The sequence below is a fragment of the Rhinatrema bivittatum genome, chromosome 10, assembly GCF_901001135.1.
Source record: "Rhinatrema bivittatum chromosome 10, aRhiBiv1.1, whole genome shotgun sequence".
Classification (NCBI taxonomy): domain Eukaryota; kingdom Metazoa; phylum Chordata; class Amphibia; order Gymnophiona; family Rhinatrematidae; genus Rhinatrema; species Rhinatrema bivittatum.
Window position 1 is genome coordinate 127,111,033 of NC_042624.1, and position 17,650 is coordinate 127,128,682.

The following is a 17,650-nucleotide window of genomic DNA, read 5'->3' on the forward strand; positions in this document are numbered from 1 at the left end:
AATAACTTGCCCACAGTCACAAAGCATGAGTGGGAGGAACGGGATTTGAACTCTGGGCTCAGTGCTCTAACCAGCAGGCTATGCCACACTCTCTATACCAGTGAGATCTGAGTACTGCTTTTGAGAAAAGTTGGTTATTGGCCAGAATAATACTGACTCTAAATCAGACTTAAAACTTCCTGTTTGTAGACGTCTTGTTGAGACAGAGTAATGGGTGGAAGCAAGTTCATTTATGGTGCTGTAGTAACACTTTACTGCTTTTTCAACATTTTTTTCAGTGTGGATAGAGAATCCCCAGAAAAGGTGGTGTCAGCATGGAAGAGTGGGTGACCCGAGGGGTACAGATGTACCAGGACCTCATAAAGGGAGCAGGTGAGACCCCCGTTCCCTCAAAATACAGTGTGAATCTCTTCTGGACCCATGACTATCTCCAGAGCCTATACCCAGGCAAACCATTGCTGCTGAAGCAATGAATGTGCTCTTATCTTTCTATTTTCCCTTTGTAGGAGAGGACTTCTTAGATGACTGCTGCTCCTAAGACATTTATTAGATAGTGCATGCACTAGAAGCTTTTTACTTTCCTTATACCTTGAAGGAGTTGCTATTTAGGGCATTTGGTGAGTAATTTGAGTCTGGTTATGATGCCAGGTTCTGCATGACAGCTCACTGGGGCTGCATTACTTCCCACACAGAGGAAAGCTCCTATGTCAGCTGGGCTCGGACCCCGACCACGTGATCTTCACGTGGTCGGGGTCCGAGCCCAGCTGACATAGGAGCTGACACACTAGTGTGTCACCAAGCACCGGTTGAGAACCGCTGCACTAGAGAGAGGGAGCATGTGTGTGAGAGAGGGAGGGACAGAGGAAGCCTGTGTGAGGGGCAGTACTGAGAACGGGGTCAAACTCTGGGACTGGTGATAGAGTGGAAGGGGAGAAATACTGGCAGGTGGAGGAGTTGGGGCCTGAGAGGGCAAAGTGCCCAGGGGAATAGGGAGAGCGAAAGAAGGGACACTTACAGTGAATTTCTATGGAAATTCTGCTCAAAATACTTAAAATTGTGCATCTGTAAGTAATAACTTTACATTTCAAATTATTACAGAAAAATTACTTAGTCTGTCATGTAAATTGTTATTTTGACCAATATAAAGTTTGCAGAATTTTACGTTTGTGCGCAGAATTCCCCCAGGAGTATAAACTACTGCCTTAAAGATCTTGGACTGGCTATTCTACAACAAACTGAAGCAGAACCCTCTTAAAAACAGAGGTACTGGGATGACTTGGAATAGACTCCAGCCACATCCACTTGAGGGTTCCCATAGTCTGCATTTTATCCTGTACTCCAGATACTCTCATTAACAGAATCTGCCTACTCCGGTTGCACCACAAACTGCAGCTCATACAAAATGTTACTAAATGCCAGAAAGTTTGAGCAAATCCCCACACTCTGAGCACTACACTGGCTTCCAATGCACTACTGTGCCATTTTGAGAAGCAGGGCCTGGTGCTACCCTTACAGACATCCCCCCGGCCACTACACTCTGCATTATGCCAGATGTGCAGGAATATTTTTGGATAATCCCCACCCTCTGGAACTCTCTGCTGCTAGAGATGTCCCAGACTGTCACTTGTGGCCCTGTCCCATGAATTCCTGACCAGAGACTGCCCTACTCATAATCGTCACCTCCGTATCTCAGAAGTTAGAGCACTGTTCTGTTGAAAACCAGGGGTCACCGGGGCCTAGTGATTAGGGCAGCAGGAAACCAGGGTTCAAATCCCACTGCCATGGCTTGTGACCTTGAGCAAGTCACTTTACCATCCATTGCCTGGGGTACAAATGTAGAATGTAAGCCCTCTGGGGACAGGGAAATGTAATCCACTGAGAGGTGCCAAAGGGACTAGAAATAAATGCGAGCCGGCCATGCTGGGTCACTCCATCAGGTCCTGCATCCTGTCTAACAGCTGCCCGTCCAGGTCACACTTCCTGAGAAGATTATGAAAGAAAAGCTTATTAAGACAAATGAAATCTACCCATCTTTCTGCGCAGACTTGCCATGAATTTATTATTTTAAATTTGAGAATACTTTGATACATTAAGTACAATTTTAGTAAACATAAAATAGAACAATTGTAAGTAAAAGGAAAAGCACAATAATTAGACTAGTAAGAGAGAGGTGGAACTGGTAAAACAGGTCTCATGGAGCTTAAGGAGATGGAACCTTTTTTTACAAACTGTGCTTTAGCTGGGTGGATACAGATTCATAGCAAGATGTTAGATTGTTAATTCCTCAAGCTCGTTTCTGATTTGATTCAAGGACTGCATATAGATCTGAATTATTATATAAGGCTATTTTTTGTTGTAGGTCAGATGTACGTTCTTTTTGTATTAATTACTTGAGTTTGACTTTCATCTGGCAGTGTAATGCATTTTAATAAATAAAAGCTTGGGGCAAAGGATGTTTCATCCAGTCCTTGGGTCCATAGGTGGTTGCCCGATGATCATGGAAGTGCTCGTTACTCTTTGCCACATGGCAGCACTTCGTGTGCTTGCTCTAACCAATCTTCACAATGGGACCACGCTGGTGAATATCTTGTCGGGCATGAAACTAGAGCCCCTTCCGCCCCATCTACTTCTCCATCAAGTAACTTTTTAGTTAGACACCTTTAGTTGGAAACCTTCATGACTTGCACTATAAAAGCACTGACTTACTACCAGAAGAACTCAACCACAATGCTGGGCCTCACAACTATTCATCTCTTACAATCCTGTTCAGCTGGGCATAGTAGTTGCCAAACGTACTTTGTCCAATTGGCTAGCAGACTGTATCACATATTTGGGGCCAATGGGATATGCACGGTAAAACAAACGCTCATATTGAGTGCCTGCTTTCCTAACGAGTGCACGTCCACCTCTCCTGGGTGCCTGATACTATATGTAAGTGAGCTGCCTTGTTAAAAAGGATGCACTAGGGAAAATTGTGCGCCCTAGCACTCATGCATCAGGTGCCCAGGAGACGTGGCTGTGTGTTTGTGTTTGTGTGTTGGTTTTTTTTTAATGGGGTAGCTAGAACTGCACACAATACTTGAGGTGCAGTCTCGCCATGGCTTGATACAGAGGCAATATGTCTTCTGTTTTATTCTCCATTCTTTTTTGGATCATTCCTAATATTTTGCTTTGCTCACAAGAACTCAAAGGTTCTCTTTCTGGCTGCATCCCTTTTGCAGTGGGGACTCCCCACATGTAATGGCTTATTGACTGAAAAAGCATGTTCCCTGTACGTAGCAGGATCAGTCCAGACTGCTGGGTTATGCCTCCCTTCCAGCAGATGGAGAGAGAAGCTGAAAGGCACCCCCCATATAACCTGGTGTGCCACCTGCGATCCCTCAGTATTCCCCCGACCCCCAACAGACCGAGAGAGCATAACCTGCGGTCCTGATCTTATCTAAATTTGGAAAGTTTCTTCTGATAGGTTTGATTATGGGAGACTCCTTTGACTAGATCAATTTAAAAAGCATAGGTAATACACACACTTTTTTTTTTTTTTAAATTTTAAAAGCGCACCTATTGCTCAGCCCTAGTCTGCCTCGATCTCCTGGGCCTCTGGAGGGGGTGGCGTGTCACCCAGCTGCTTCACACGTTTTCTTCATGCTGCGTGGGTCCCTTTTGTGGTGCTTGTGGAGAGCCGGGGATCTGGCTCTCCCGCAAAGGCCTCTGCTCCCGGTGTATCCCTGGGGGCGAGGGGCCTTCACAGCAGCCGATTTCAGACCGGGGGTCAGCCTTGCCGTGACCGAGGGGATATCGAGGCGAGCAGTCAGCTCGGAGGCAGAGGCCTGGCACGCTCCCGATCGGTGCGAGAGCGGCAGCCATCTTGCCTCCATCAGTCGCCAATGCTGATTCAGTGGGGGGGGGGGGAGAGGATCCCCTCCTCTTTCCCCGCTGGCATTAAGCCCACAAAGACTGTGCGATTCACAACCAGACTTGGCTCCTTCCCCCGAATTTGCCCAAGGGGGGGGCCCTTAAAGAGGCAACACCCGTCTTCCTCACAGTTTGTTTTGCTTCTACATAAGGCATAAGGCTTATGTAGAAACTGAAGCTGACTGGGAAACCCAGTCTCCTGTCCAGGCTAAGCTTTTTAAGGCTTCTGCAGACCAGGGGAGGCCTGGACCTCAGACACCCCGCGCTGTCCCGGGGGATGGGCTTATCCATTCCTCTTCCACCTGCGGATCCGGTGACTCAGGACCCCTCCACCCCAGATCTGAGCGAGGATCTAGACGTACCGCTCCGGTGGAGGGGATGATCCGCAGGTGCTCTGTTCCGCAAGGAGGAACTGGACCCATTGATTTCCCATGTGCTTCAGGAGCTGGAGATCCCAGTACCACACGTGGTACCGGATTCTTCACCGGGAGATTCGGTCTTATCGGGACTTCAAGCTCCGCCTCAAACCTTTCCTTTCCATCCGAAGCTTTTCCAGCTTGTGTCCCGGGAATGGGATACCCCTGAAGCCATCTTGTGGGTTAGCAGAGCCATGGAAAAGCTTTATCCGCTCCCTATTGAGTCTCTGCATCGTCTTAAAATTCCTAAGGTGGACTCGGCAGTCACGGCTATTGCCAAACATACTACCATTCCTGTAACAGGAGGCACAGCGCTCAAGGACCTACAGGATAGGAAGCTGGAAGTTTTGCTTAAGCGGATTTTTGAAGTGTCCGCTTTGGGAGTGTGGGCCGCTGTCTGTAGCAGCCCTATACAGAGGGCTACTCTCCGTTGGGTTCAACAGATGCTTACGGCCCAGGACCACCTTCCGGGGGAAGCTGAGCAAGCGAACCGCATGGAATCTGCAGTGGCCTATACGGCAGATACTTTATATGATCACCTCTGCCCGCACTATGTCCTCAGCGGTTTCCCTAGGGTGGCTGCTATGGCTCCGTAACTGGTCAGCAGGTGCCTCCTCTAAGTCTTAGCTGGGTTCCTTTCCTTTCTGGGGCAAGCTTTTATTTGGAGACTAGCTCGAGCAGCTTATTAGGGCCTTGGAAGATGACAAGGTTTACAAGCTTCCAGAAGACAAGCCCAGATCAATTCGCTCACCCGGCACTTTTCACTACCGTTTTTCGAGGGCAGTGCCATTTCCGCTCCGGCAGGGTTCTTCCTATATCCCCGCCAGACGTCAACAAGGTCTCAAGCATGGGCGCATTCCTTTCGTGACAGGCAGCCTCAGCGCACTGGAGCCTCTCATGCCTTCGCCACCAACAAAGCTCCCCAATGAAGGGGCACCGGCCCATTCCTCAGTTCCGGAGATCAAGGGGGCGGCTCTCCTGATTTCGCGAGGAATGGGTCAAGATTACCTCAGACCAGTGGGTCTAGATATTATAAATCACGGTTACGCTTTTGGATTTTGCACGACCCCTTCGTGATCTGTTCCTAGTATTTCCCGGTGGGTCTCAGACGAAGCAACAAGTGGTTCTTAAAACGTCTCGATTGAAGGCTCTGGGAGCCATTGTCCCGGTTCCCACAGCCGAACGTCAGACCGGTTGCTACTCCATTTTCTTCGTAGTTCCCAAGAAGGAGGGCTCGTTCTGACCAATCTTGGATTTGAAGCAGGTCAACAGGGCATTGCGTGTCCCTCTGTTTCGTATGGAGACATTGAGATCCGTCATTGCAGCAGTCCACAAAAGCAAATTGTTGGCTTCTTTGGATCGGACAGAAGCTTACCTCCACATAGGAATTCACGAATACCATCAGATTCCTATGGTTCGTGATCATGGGACAGCATTACCAGTTTCGTGCCCTACCCTTAGGGCTGGCGAAGGCTCCGCGGGTTTTCACAAAGGTGATGATGGTGGTAGCAGCGAGCCTTCGGCGGAAGGGATATTGGTGCATCCCTACTTGGACAACTGGCTCATCCCGAGCGAAATCGGAAGAACTTTGCGAGAACACAGTACAATCAGTTTTGAGTCGGCTGCATTCCCTAGGCTGGGTCGACAATTATGCCAAGAGTTATCTGGTTCTGTCCCAGGTGTTGGAATTTCTGGGAGCACGTTTCAACACCGGTGTGGGCAAGGTTTCCCTGCCTCTGGTGACTTATAAACTTTTTTTTTTTTTTACTTATTTATTAGGTTTTCATTTTACAAATCCAGAAAAAACTCATATTAATGACATATGATGTAATTACATAAGTATATCATCATGTAAGACTACATAAATCCAATCTTAAACATCACCATCATATTATGTTATGTTATTAATTAAACTTTAACACAAGCATTTAAATAGAAACTTAAAGTAGGAGGCAAGTGAAAACTTAGAGAATTCCGAAAAATATCTTTATATTCAAAAATAGGGCATTTTACATAGTTATCCTCCAGCATTTTAGTATTCAACCCTCTACTCATTTGGAGTTATTGGAGATGAAGTGGTAGGTTGTCTGGCTTCCATGAATTTTTTTTAACTGATCAAGCTGAAAAAAAAAAAATACTTCAGTGCCTCTTTTTAGGATACATTTGCATGGGTAATGTAAGACAAATGAATAACCTAATTCTATAACTTTGTCGAAACATGAGAAATTCTTTTCTCCTGATTTTGGGTGGCCTGAGCCACATCAGGAAATAACTTCACCGGCTGGTCATAGAAATTCAAAGGAAACATCTTAAAGTAGGATTTCATAATGGAATTCACATCCTGTTTATAGATGAAGGATGCCAAAAGCGTGCCCCTCTCCATAACGTCCATGTTAGTATTTTCCAAAAAGCTTGTCAAATTTGCTGGAACATTTATTTGATTTGTTTCTCTTGATGAAGCTCTTATTCACGAAGTAACAACTGTTTATAGATGGCATATTCTCAGGCAAAAAAGAGAGCTTTGGTGAGAAATATAGAAACATAGAAATGACGGCAGAAGAAGACCAAACGGCCCATCAAGTCTGCCCAGCAAGCTACACACTTTATCCATTTTTTTCCCTTTTTCTCTCTCCCACCTGTTACTATTGGCTTCCAGTACCCTCCAGCCCTAATCAATTAGGGGTAGCAACCGCTGTAACAAGCTGGCCACACCCTTGCCCCATACTCTTACCCACCCCTGTTTTTATTTATTTTGTTTTGTTTTATTTTTATTTTTTCTTTGGAGATAGCAGCCCTCCATCCTTCCGCTCAGTGAAGGTGGAACACCAACTACTGGCCACTGGCATCCCGCTCCGTGAATGCCTCTGTGGCTACTGCCGCTCCGTGCAGTGTTTTGAATGCCTCCACTTTATTCACGCCCTCTAGACTTGATGGATCCACAGTGTTTATCCTAATGTAGTAAAGGGGATTTCTCCCACTATTTTAGGGAAATTTAAAATCCTTAAGGTATTTTGAACTATTTTCAATGGCTTCCAGTCGTCTTAAACAGGATATTTGATCTGAGAACTGTCCCATTTAAGTCCTGTATAGCTTTAATCTTATTTTCTGCCACGTCAACCTTATTCGAAACTTGTGTTAGTCTTTCCTGAATTTCATCTGTTCTCTGCTGTGAATGGGTTCAAAAAAGGTTTGGATAAGTTCTTGGAGGAGAAGTCCATTAACGGCTATTAATCAATTTTACTTAGGGAATAGCCACTGCTATTAATTGCATCAGTAGCATGGGATCTTCTTAGTGTTTGGGTAATTGCCAGGTTCTTATGGCCTGGTTTGGCCTCTGTTGGAAACAGGATGCTGGGCTTGATGGACCCTTGGTCTGACCCAGCATGGCAATTTCTTATGTTCTTATGAATTATGTGCTACTGAGTCCATTTTCTTTTCTAATCTATTCAAGGAAGCCCCAAGTCCCACCATTACCTCCCATATAGTCTGCAAGGTTATAGTCTCCAGTCTAGTTGGAATGACCGTTGACTCACCCCCAGCATTAGATGTCCTCTGGGCACGATTTTCATCTGCAGACGCCTCCTCTCTCCCATCTCCTCCGATGCTCTGCAGTCCAGGGTCCAATCCCTCCACGGTGTTTCGAGAGTCCTCTGCGCTCACCTCCTCCGGGGCGAATCCCCCCTCGTGCTCTGTCGACTCTATTTATTTATTTATTTATTTATTTATTTTTATATACCGGCAACCGTTTGCACATCGTGCCGGTTTACAAGTAACTTACAACAAAAGATATATAGGCGTAGCCTTTACAGAGAACGGTGTATAACATAAACGCAGTAACAGAATAAATAACTAAAGGGAGGGATGGAGAGCGACTGAGTAGGTTCACCTCCGGGGTCGCGCTGTGCTGGAGGTTGCCGCTGATCAGGGCTCAGTGACACCTCCAAGGGAGCTCCCGGCTCTTTCATCGGGATTCCCACCGGGCTCATCGGCTCCCTGCACTTCTGGAGCGGACAGGAAGCATTCGATATCAAGCTGAATGAATGGTGGTAAGGATTCGGAGGGGTAAATCCTCACTTTACCCTTTCTCTTCGCAGGCATATCGCCGTTTTTCCAAGTAACAATTACAAAAGTTTCAGCTTGAGCGTTCCCTGCCACATGCTATGCTGCCATCTTGCCTCCCTGACTTATAGATTTTAAAAGGTTTATATTTGACTTGATCTAGTCATTGGTTGTTAGCAATTGTTTGAAGTTCATTCTGCTTTGATATTGATCATACTGAGGGATCGCAGGTGGCACACCATATTATATGGGAGGTGCCTTTCAGCTTTTCTCTGACTCCATCTGCTGGAAGGGAGGCATAACCCAGCAGTCTGGATTGATCCTTGGTGGTACAGGAACGAAAATTAACAGGTAAGAACTAATTTTCCTTTTGCCTACTGTAAATGGTGTTTCTCGTAGATAACAGGATGATGAAGCCATGGAATACCCACTCTCCTCTCTGGCGCATGGACTACTCAGCTTAGCTTTGTTACTGATTGAGAAGGCTTACGAAACACTCGTGCATATACTTGATAGTGCTCAAAGCACTACAGGCTTGGAGAGAAGTCCATTCGATACTGGCGGATGACGTTACCCACATGTAATAGCTAATTCATCCTACTATCTATGGAGAACACAGTTTACAATAAGCAAGCATACGTAAGTCCAACCCACGATTCACTATCCCTTTTAACCCAATCTTACTGCTTCTTGAAATCAACGGGTAACCCTTTCCGCCCGTGGCATGTATATATGTAAACGATCGGATTAGCTATTCCCTCTGATCCAGTAACTTGCGCCCCGATTATCGCCTTTTTAACCTGCAGTTTTGCCGCGTGTTTAACCTGCTAATTTACCACCTACCCCTTACTCCTGCTTTAGTGTGGAGCGTCAGGCAAGCCCCAGCAGAGAGAGATGAAATTTCATGGGCAAACTTTCTTGTGAGGCTTCAGCAGCCCGGGGCGGATCGGGCACTCCCCATGCGAAGCGGCTTCCAGCAGCCCTCGCTGGCGAAGGTGCATGAGCGCCCGGCTGGACACCGGCGAAGGTGCATGAGCGCACGCCGTGACCTGAGCGCCCGGCTGGATGTCAGAGGTCACGGCGCGCGCTCATGCACCTTCGCCGGCGACGGCTGCTGAAAGCCGCCTCGCATGGGGAGCGCCCGGTCTGCCCCGGGCTGCTGAAGCCACTCTCGCCACCGGCTGCCCCCAGGAGGAGGGGAGAGAGGACTGGGGCTGCTCCGGAGCTGTCAGCACGGGAGACCGGCACCCATGGACGCGGCCAGGGCAGGTGAGCGGGGGCTGGGGGAAAGTTTGCCCGATCCTGGCTCCTCTAAAGGTCTTGTCCCAGGGGGTGAGGGGGTCAGGCAGTGAAGCAATCATTTGCACAGGACAACGAAACAAACTGCACCAGCCCTTCTCCTGTATCCACTTCCTGGTACCTGTCATTTCAAATGACAGGTACCAGCGCACCCAGGATACTGTATAGGTGCTGTAAAGCGCTCTTATATAGTAAAATGGATTGCGCTTCATGGACGTGCTTTGGACGCGGCTTGCATTTGCATGCCATTTAAATACTGTATCAAGCGGTATGTGATCCGGACTGTGCATGCGGCAAACGAGGGTGCGCCCGGCACTACTGCACTCTTTCTTCCACGTCCTTACTGTATTGGCCTGTGTGTTAGCTGCTGTTTAACACCGTATTGCTTGGTTGGTATCTCAAGTTATCTTTCCATTCCAGAGTAGGAAGTCAATTCTGGTGACAAAGTGGAGGCCAAGGTAACTGAGCCTTCCACAATTCATTGGGCTTGACACTTCAGCCTGGTAATCCCAGGATGACCAAGAAATGTAGTGCGTGGTTGATGTGAAAGGTGGTGTGGGTGTGAGCCCTTTGTGTTGCAGTGTAGTTGACGCAACGTTAGTAGGCGAACCTATGGGGCTTATTCTGGCAGCAGGCAAATGCACCCTGTTGCAAGACATTGGCGCATCACCTATACCAGCCGCCTCCCCCGCAGGTTGAATCCTTAGGTTCTGGCAGTTGGCAGGTCTTTGGGTCCCTAGGGCAGTGGCTAGAGCAAGAGTCAAATGACACACCGGGGGCAGGGAAGACAGCAGACTAACGGGTTTGAGACTGGCCAAGCTCGCGGCAGGCAATTGTGGTCTGTGATCTGCAAGTTAGGCTAAGAGTGGACGAGGACACTGGATGAGATGGGCAAATCAAGTCAAGGTTGGACAAGGCAAGCTGGATGAAGAACCAGGAACTCAAGCAACACGGACTGGTTGCTGAGGGAGGTAGTACTGCGAGGTCCTTGTTAAGGAGACTGGTAGGAGGTGGCCACTCAGCATTTCCTGCTGTGGGGCCTATATAACGTGCGTATATGTACACGTGCCTAAGGACAGCAGTGGCTGGCAGACTCTTGGGCCGGTGTGTGCTGACAGTGGGATGGGTTCAGCCACATCTGGGGTGAGGCGGCTCGCCGGGCTCTCCTGTGAGCCTCTTTATATAACAGATGAGATGTATTTATTGCATTTTGTTTCTGTATTTGTTATCTGTAACTTACTGAGCAGCTGGACCTCAGAGAATGAGGATCCATGTCACTTGCATTGGAAACTCATGAGGCTTGGCCAACACGGGAGTAAGAATGTAACTTTTCTTTTGATTTGCAAGTCTAATGTAAACAATAAAATGCTTTGCAATTTACAATGCATAGCATATATTTGTTTTTTTCTATACCGATGTTCAACTGGTTTTATCGCACCAGTTTACAGCTTAACAATGGAATCTATAAGTATAGATTTCATATTTTAGATTGAAACATTGTAACATGGAAACTTTGAAACATGAGTGAATATGTAACCCGGGTAACTTTGTGACCAGGACATCACCATAACTTAGGTGTAGATGCCGCAGATGGCTTGGTTCGCATTGGGCTAACCATTATAGGTTCTGTGGGGGGAGTGAAGTGTGTATATGACAACAGAATACAAATAGAATTAACCCAAAGAGTATATCACAAATGTTTCCATCAAATACAAAAGTTAGTGACATCTGGAACTGGTTCTGTTTAGTTTTTATATTAACTTGAACCAAGATCAGCATGCATATAATTTTGTCTACATTCTGCCTCTCGGCTAAACATATAGTAAATAGTCATTAAAATATGCTAAGACAGTTAACATTGGAGAGAGATTGATCTCCATAAACCTGAAAGAAAAGTTAAGTGTTTAATCCTTTCAGAACCTTTACTTAGCTTTGTTCTTGATCTGATAATCAAGAGTTTTAGAAAGCTGGTGCAGGATAACCAAAAGTCATTTACAAGTAGATTCCACCCTTTATAGTGGCTTCCATCTCCATCCCCTGTACTGGGGCTGGAAGAGCCTGTTTGCACCTCTGGGGTCTGGTGGGGAGTTGGCCATAAAGTACCCAGTTAATTCACAGTCCTTAAGCTGATCACTGCTCCCCTATGCCATGGATTCACCCCGGGTCACTCTCTTCTCCTTGGTCCTGTTCAGTCCTGCTCAGTGCTTCTAGAGCCAGGGAGACGGCCTGCGACTGGTCTCCTTGTGTCTCAGCTCTGATTCCCAGCTCTGGCACGCTGTAGGACATTGAATAAATGCTCTGTGCTTCTAGAGCCAGGGAGACGGCCTGCGACTGGTCTGCTTGTGTCTCAGCTCTGATTCCCAGCTCTGGCACGCTGTAGGACATTGAATAAATGCTCAGTGCTTCTAGAGCCAGGGAGACGGCCTGCGACTGGTCTCCTTGTGTCTCAGCTCTGATTCCCAGCTCTGGCACGCTGTAGGACATTGAATAAATGCTCAGTGCTTCTAGAGCCAGGGAGACGGCCTGCGACTGGTCTCCTTGTGTCTCAGCTCTGATTCCCAGCTCTGGCACGCTGTAGGACATTGAATAAATGCTCTGTGCTTCTAGAGCCAGGGAGACGGCCTGCGACTGGTCTGCTTGTGTCTCAGCTCTGATTCCCAGCTCTGGCACGCTGTAGGACATTGAATAAATGCTCAGTGCTTCTAGAGCCAGGGAGACGGCCTGCGACTGGTCTCCTTGTGTCTCAGCTCTGATTCCCAGCTCTGGCACGCTGTAGGACATTGAATAAATGCTCAGTGCTTCTAGAGCCAGGGAGACGGCCTGCGACTGGTCTCCTTGTGTCTCAGCTCTGATTCCCAGCTCTGGCACGCTGTAGGACATTGAATAAATGCTCTGTGAGGTGGTCATTGGATGATAAGATCCAGGGGTGGGGAGGGGAATTGCTGTGTTAGAGTTCAGATTGGACTAGTGGTGCTCAGCGACTGATTGAGGCGAGGGATCAGTAGAGAATAACTTCTTAAAGCACAACATTTCTTATTTGGTAGGCGTTTAAGAGTTAGTTCATGTATTTCAGAAAATGTGACGTGTCCACCTGCTGTGCAGTCCCAGCATTTGACTGTCCCATGTGTTATAATCCCGCACGTAGCACTCTATGTACATCTTGTCTAACTTTCTCCCTACAGACCCTCGGGTGTACAATTACCCCTTGATGCAGTCTCCTCTCCTTCCAACGAGTATCCTGCTGGCTTATGTCTCCTTCGTGCTCTACCTCGGACCCTGGCTCATGTCCAGCAGAAAACCCTTTGACTTGAAGCCACTTATGGTGCTTTACAACTTTAGCATGGTGGCACTGTCGTCTTACATAGTGTATGAGGTAAGGGCCTAGGGGCAGGGGTGGGAGGGAGTGATGAATGTTACACCACTGCCAGCCAGCGCGCCTTCAGCCTGATCCGATGTGCCCTGAACGTCATCACTAACTGATGCTGGGTCTGCTCTCCGCGTCAGACAGCAACCAGATACACCAGTGATGGCTGTGAGACGTGCAGGAGCTCCTTTCTCAGGACACTGGTGATCATGCAGCCTCTGCTTCCTAAGCACAGCATGAGCCCCAGAGTCCTTTGCCGCTGCCTCCTGAGAGTCATTCCACTGACTCCTACCCTCAGGTTGAGTGAGACGGAGCTTGCATGGCACTCGCTCTTGTGGTTATGACTAGCAGCAGTGAAGGAGCTCTCATGACAAGTGAGCCAGCTGCCCACACCACACACAGCACTTGTGTACAGAGAGAGCTGGTCCGTCCTGAAGGCCATGCATCTCTGCCACTCTCTCTCCTTTTAAAATGTAGAAGACAGTGGTGGCTTTCAGTGCTTCCTGAGCTCTGCTTTTGGCCTTTGAGTAGTCCTCACTGCTGCTCTGTGCAGGCTGTTGTGCCACACGTTTTTGTTACTGTGGATGTGCCCTGAACGTGAAAAGGTTGGGGAAACGCTGTGTACATGGTAAGGGCCTGGGTGGCAGGACCTCTTACAGCTGATTGTGTATGAGTAGGGACCTTGGCTTTCACTTATTTTATTTTCTCTTTATCCATGCTTATTGTAACGAATAAAAACAGGAGAAAAATCACTGCACAAGTCATTCTTTTCTGCTTATTTTATGATAAATGCTGATTAAATTTCCCACAACAAAACTATTCTGAGGTAGGTTTCAGTAATTCATATAGACTTCTCTGAACTAATGAAGCAATCATTTTATCAGCAGATGCAGAGTACTAGCAATAGAAAAGAAGCAGGTTTTGATTTTAGGCAGTATTTTGTGACTCTTGGTGGATTTCTGTTTCAGTTCCTGATGAGTGGTTGGCTGACGGGATATACGTGGCAGTGTGATCCTGTGGATGTCTCTCATAGCCCCATGGCTCTACGGGTATGCACTCTTTCTCTTTTCTTGACTGAGGAGGCTGCAAGTCTGCAACTCTCCCCTGCCCTCCTTTCTCTGTTCCCTGGTGAGGTCTCTGAGGGGGGGGGGGGATAAGAGGGTAATGTGTATTGTGCTCCTTATCTGGTACAGAGCCAAAGCAACAGGAACAAACACTTCTCCAGCTGCACTTTGCTCCATAAACCCAGGAAGTCTGATCTGCAGTCTTTACATCTGCCTAGTTACACAGCTGCTGAGTTACACAATAGGTTTAGGTGGAGAGGAGACCAAAGGTGCATTGATTGCAGCCTTCTCTGCTCTTAGGTAATCTGTAGAAGGTTGCAATCGATGGCTCTTTGGTCTCCTTTCCACCTAAGCCTGCTGTGTAGCCTTGGTTCTCTCTCCGGAGCAATCCTGGGAAGGTGGATGTCTCTTGGCATCTGGAGCCAAGACTGCAGCAGTGAGAGAGAGGAAAATTAGGTTCTTACCTTTGCTAATTTTCGTTCCCGTAGTACCATGGATCAGTCCAGACAGCTGGGTTATGCCTCCCCTCCAGCAGATGGAGTCAGAGAGAAAACTGAAAGCACCTCCTAGATATACTGGTGTGCCACCTGCGATCCTTCAGTATATGTGATATCAAAGCAGAAGAAATGAATTAAACACCATACACACTGCCCCCCCCAACTTTTTTTTTTTTTTTAAAGTAGTGACCAGATCAAGTAGAAACATCCTTGAGAACAGGTAAAACCAGAAACAACAAGTAGGACACCAAGAGTGTACAGTAAAAATACGATAAAATGACCAACGGAACTATGAAAACTGTGGCATCTGTCGCAAGACAAACTGCAATGGAAAAAAAATATAGAATACGAGCGGACTCCCAGAAAACACTGTGGGCGGGCGTCTGGACTGATCCATGGTACTACGGGAACGAAAATTAGCAAAGGTAAGAACCTAATTTTCCTTTCCCAGTATGTACCAGGATCAGTCCAGACAGCTGGGATGTACCCGAGCCGCCTTAACTGGGGTGGGACCCTAAGAGTCCCGCTCGAATCACACTGCTCCCAAAGGACTCTGCAGGAGGACCACGGACATCCAGTTGATAATGCCTGGAAAAAGTATGCCAGGATTTCCACGTGGCCGCCCTGCATATCTCTTGGCAAGAGACCAAGTGATTCTCTGCCCACGAAGTCGCCTGAGAATGCAGAGAATGAGCCTTAAGTCCAGCGGGAACAGGCTTACCGCAGCCAACATACGTGGACACAATAGCACCCTTTAACCAGCGTGCAATCGTAGCCTTGGAAGCCTGAAGACCCTTCCTGGGTCCATTCCACAACACGAAGAGGTGATCTGACCTTCTAAAATCATTGGTAACCTCCAAATAGCGCAAAAGAATCCGACGGCCGTCGAGACGCCTCAAATCCCTACCTTGAGAAGACTGGAGGTCCTCTTCCGAGAAGGAAGGCAATTCCACCGTTTGGTTGACATGAAACGTGGAGACCACCTTAGGCAAGAAGGAAGGAACAGTTCGTAGAGAAACTCCTGACGCCGAAATGCGCAAAAACGGTTCCCTGCAAGAGAGCCTGAAGCTCCGACACCCGACGAGCCGAGGAAATGGCCACAAGAAAAACCGTCTTGAGGGTCAGATCCTTCAAGGAAGCCACCGTGATAGGTTCAAACTGAGCCGCACACAAGCCACGGAGTACCAAGTTCAAGTTCCAAGACGGACAGGGAAGCCTGATGGGAGGACGCAAGTTTCTAACCCCCCGCAAAAAACGAGCCACATCTGGATGACTCGCGAGGGAAGAGCCTTCGACCTTACCCCTCAAGCAGCCCAAGGCCGCTACCTGAACTCGAAGCGAATTATACGCCAAACCCTTCTTCAGGCCATCCTGTAAGAACATGAGGATATCCGCCACGGACGGATGTCTGGCCGAGGTACCCGCCGTGTCACACCAATCGTGGAAAACCTTCCATACCCTCGCATAGGCAAGCGTAGTGGAAGACCGACGCGCCCGAAGGAGAGTAGATACCACCACATCCGAATAACCTCTCTTCCTCAACTGCTTCCTCTCATAAGCCAAGCCGCCAGACAAAAATGATCCGCCAGATCGAAAAATACTGGACCCTGACGAAGAAGATTGGGAAGATGACCGAGACGCAGTGGCCCGTCTATTGCCAGGTTGACAAGATCCGCGAACCACGGGCGACGCGGCCATTCCGGAGCCACGAGAATCACCTGCCCGTGATGGGACTCTATGCGTCTTAGCACTTCCCCAGTAGAGGCCACGGAGGAAACACATAAAGGAGGATGTGACGAGGCCACGGAAGTACCAGCGCGTCCACCCCTTCCGACGCGTGCGCTCTCCTTCGACTGAAGAAACGTACCGCCTTTGCATTTTGGCGGGTCGCCATGAGATCCAATCGCGGAGTCCCCCAACGCAGAGTGATGAGCACCATCGCCTCCGAGAGCTCCCATTCTCCTGGATCTAGGTGTTGCCGGCTGAGGTAATCTGCCTGAACGTTGTCCATGCCGGCAATGTGGGTGGCCGCGAGGCGCGCTATGTGCCGTTCCGCCCAGGACATTAACAGCGCCGCCTCTGTCGCTACCGCGCGACTTCTTGTGCCTCCTTGCCGATTTATGTACGCCATTGTGGTCGCATTGTCCGACAGAACTCTTACTGCTCGCCCGCGCACCATTGGAAGAAGGCGACGCAAGGCCAGCCGAACCGCTCTGGTCTCCAATCGGTTGATGGACCAAGTCGCTTGGAGCACTGACCAGGTGCCCTGGACTGCACGGGACTGGCAGACCGCTCCCCAGCCCGAGAGGCTGGCATCCGTTGTCACTACCAACCAAGACGGGGGTTCGAGGTCCACCCCCTGTAGGAGATTGTCTGGAGTCAGCCACCAGGAGAGACTGGAGCGGGCCGGCTCCAGCAAAGGTAATTTTATCCCGTAATCCTCTGAACGGGGATCCCACAGAGACAGAAGTGCTCTTTGTAACGGTCGCATATGTGCAAAAGCCCATTGTACCATTTCCATAGTAGACACCATATGACCAATGACTTGTAAATAATCCCAGACCGTGGGAGTCGCGAGCTCAAACAGGCGCCGCACCTGAGTCATGAGATTGAGCATGCGTTGCTGCGGAAGAAAAACCTTGCCTACCACGGTGTCGAACCGAGCTCCCAGGAACTCCAGCTGTTGGGTCGGCTCGAGTCTGCTCTTCGCGAAGTTGACTACCCAACCCAACGCCTGGAGCTGGCGCACCACTAAGGAAACCGCCTGGGTGCAAGCCGCATGCGACTTCGCTCGGATGAGCCAATCATCGAGATAGGGATGCACAAGGACTCCTTGTCGCCGGAGGGAAGCCGCTACCACCACGAGAACTTTGGTGAACACCCTCGGCGCGGTGGCCAAACCGAAGGGGAGGGCACAAAACTGGTAATGGGACCCCATCACCATGAACCTCAAGTATCTTTGATGTCGTTCTCGGATTCCGATGTGGAGATACGCCTCTGTCAGGTCCAAAGAAGCCAAGAATTCTCCCTTGTGGACGG

General features: G+C 48.6%; 1 protein-coding gene across 2 annotated transcripts in view; it reads left to right on the forward strand.

Moving 5' to 3' along the window:
- The window catches only part of ELOVL1 (ELOVL fatty acid elongase 1), an 80,396-nt gene that overhangs the window by 34,120 nt on the left and 28,626 nt on the right, over positions 1-17,650 (forward strand). For both annotated transcript variants that reach the window (XM_029618985.1, XM_029618986.1), the window contains exons 2-4: positions 279-372; positions 12,869-13,059; positions 14,019-14,099. In XM_029618985.1, coding sequence (XP_029474845.1) covers positions 315-372; positions 12,869-13,059; positions 14,019-14,099 — 330 coding nt within the window. In that variant the 5' untranslated portion in view covers positions 279-314. The remainder of the gene's footprint in view (positions 1-278; positions 373-12,868; positions 13,060-14,018; positions 14,100-17,650) is intronic.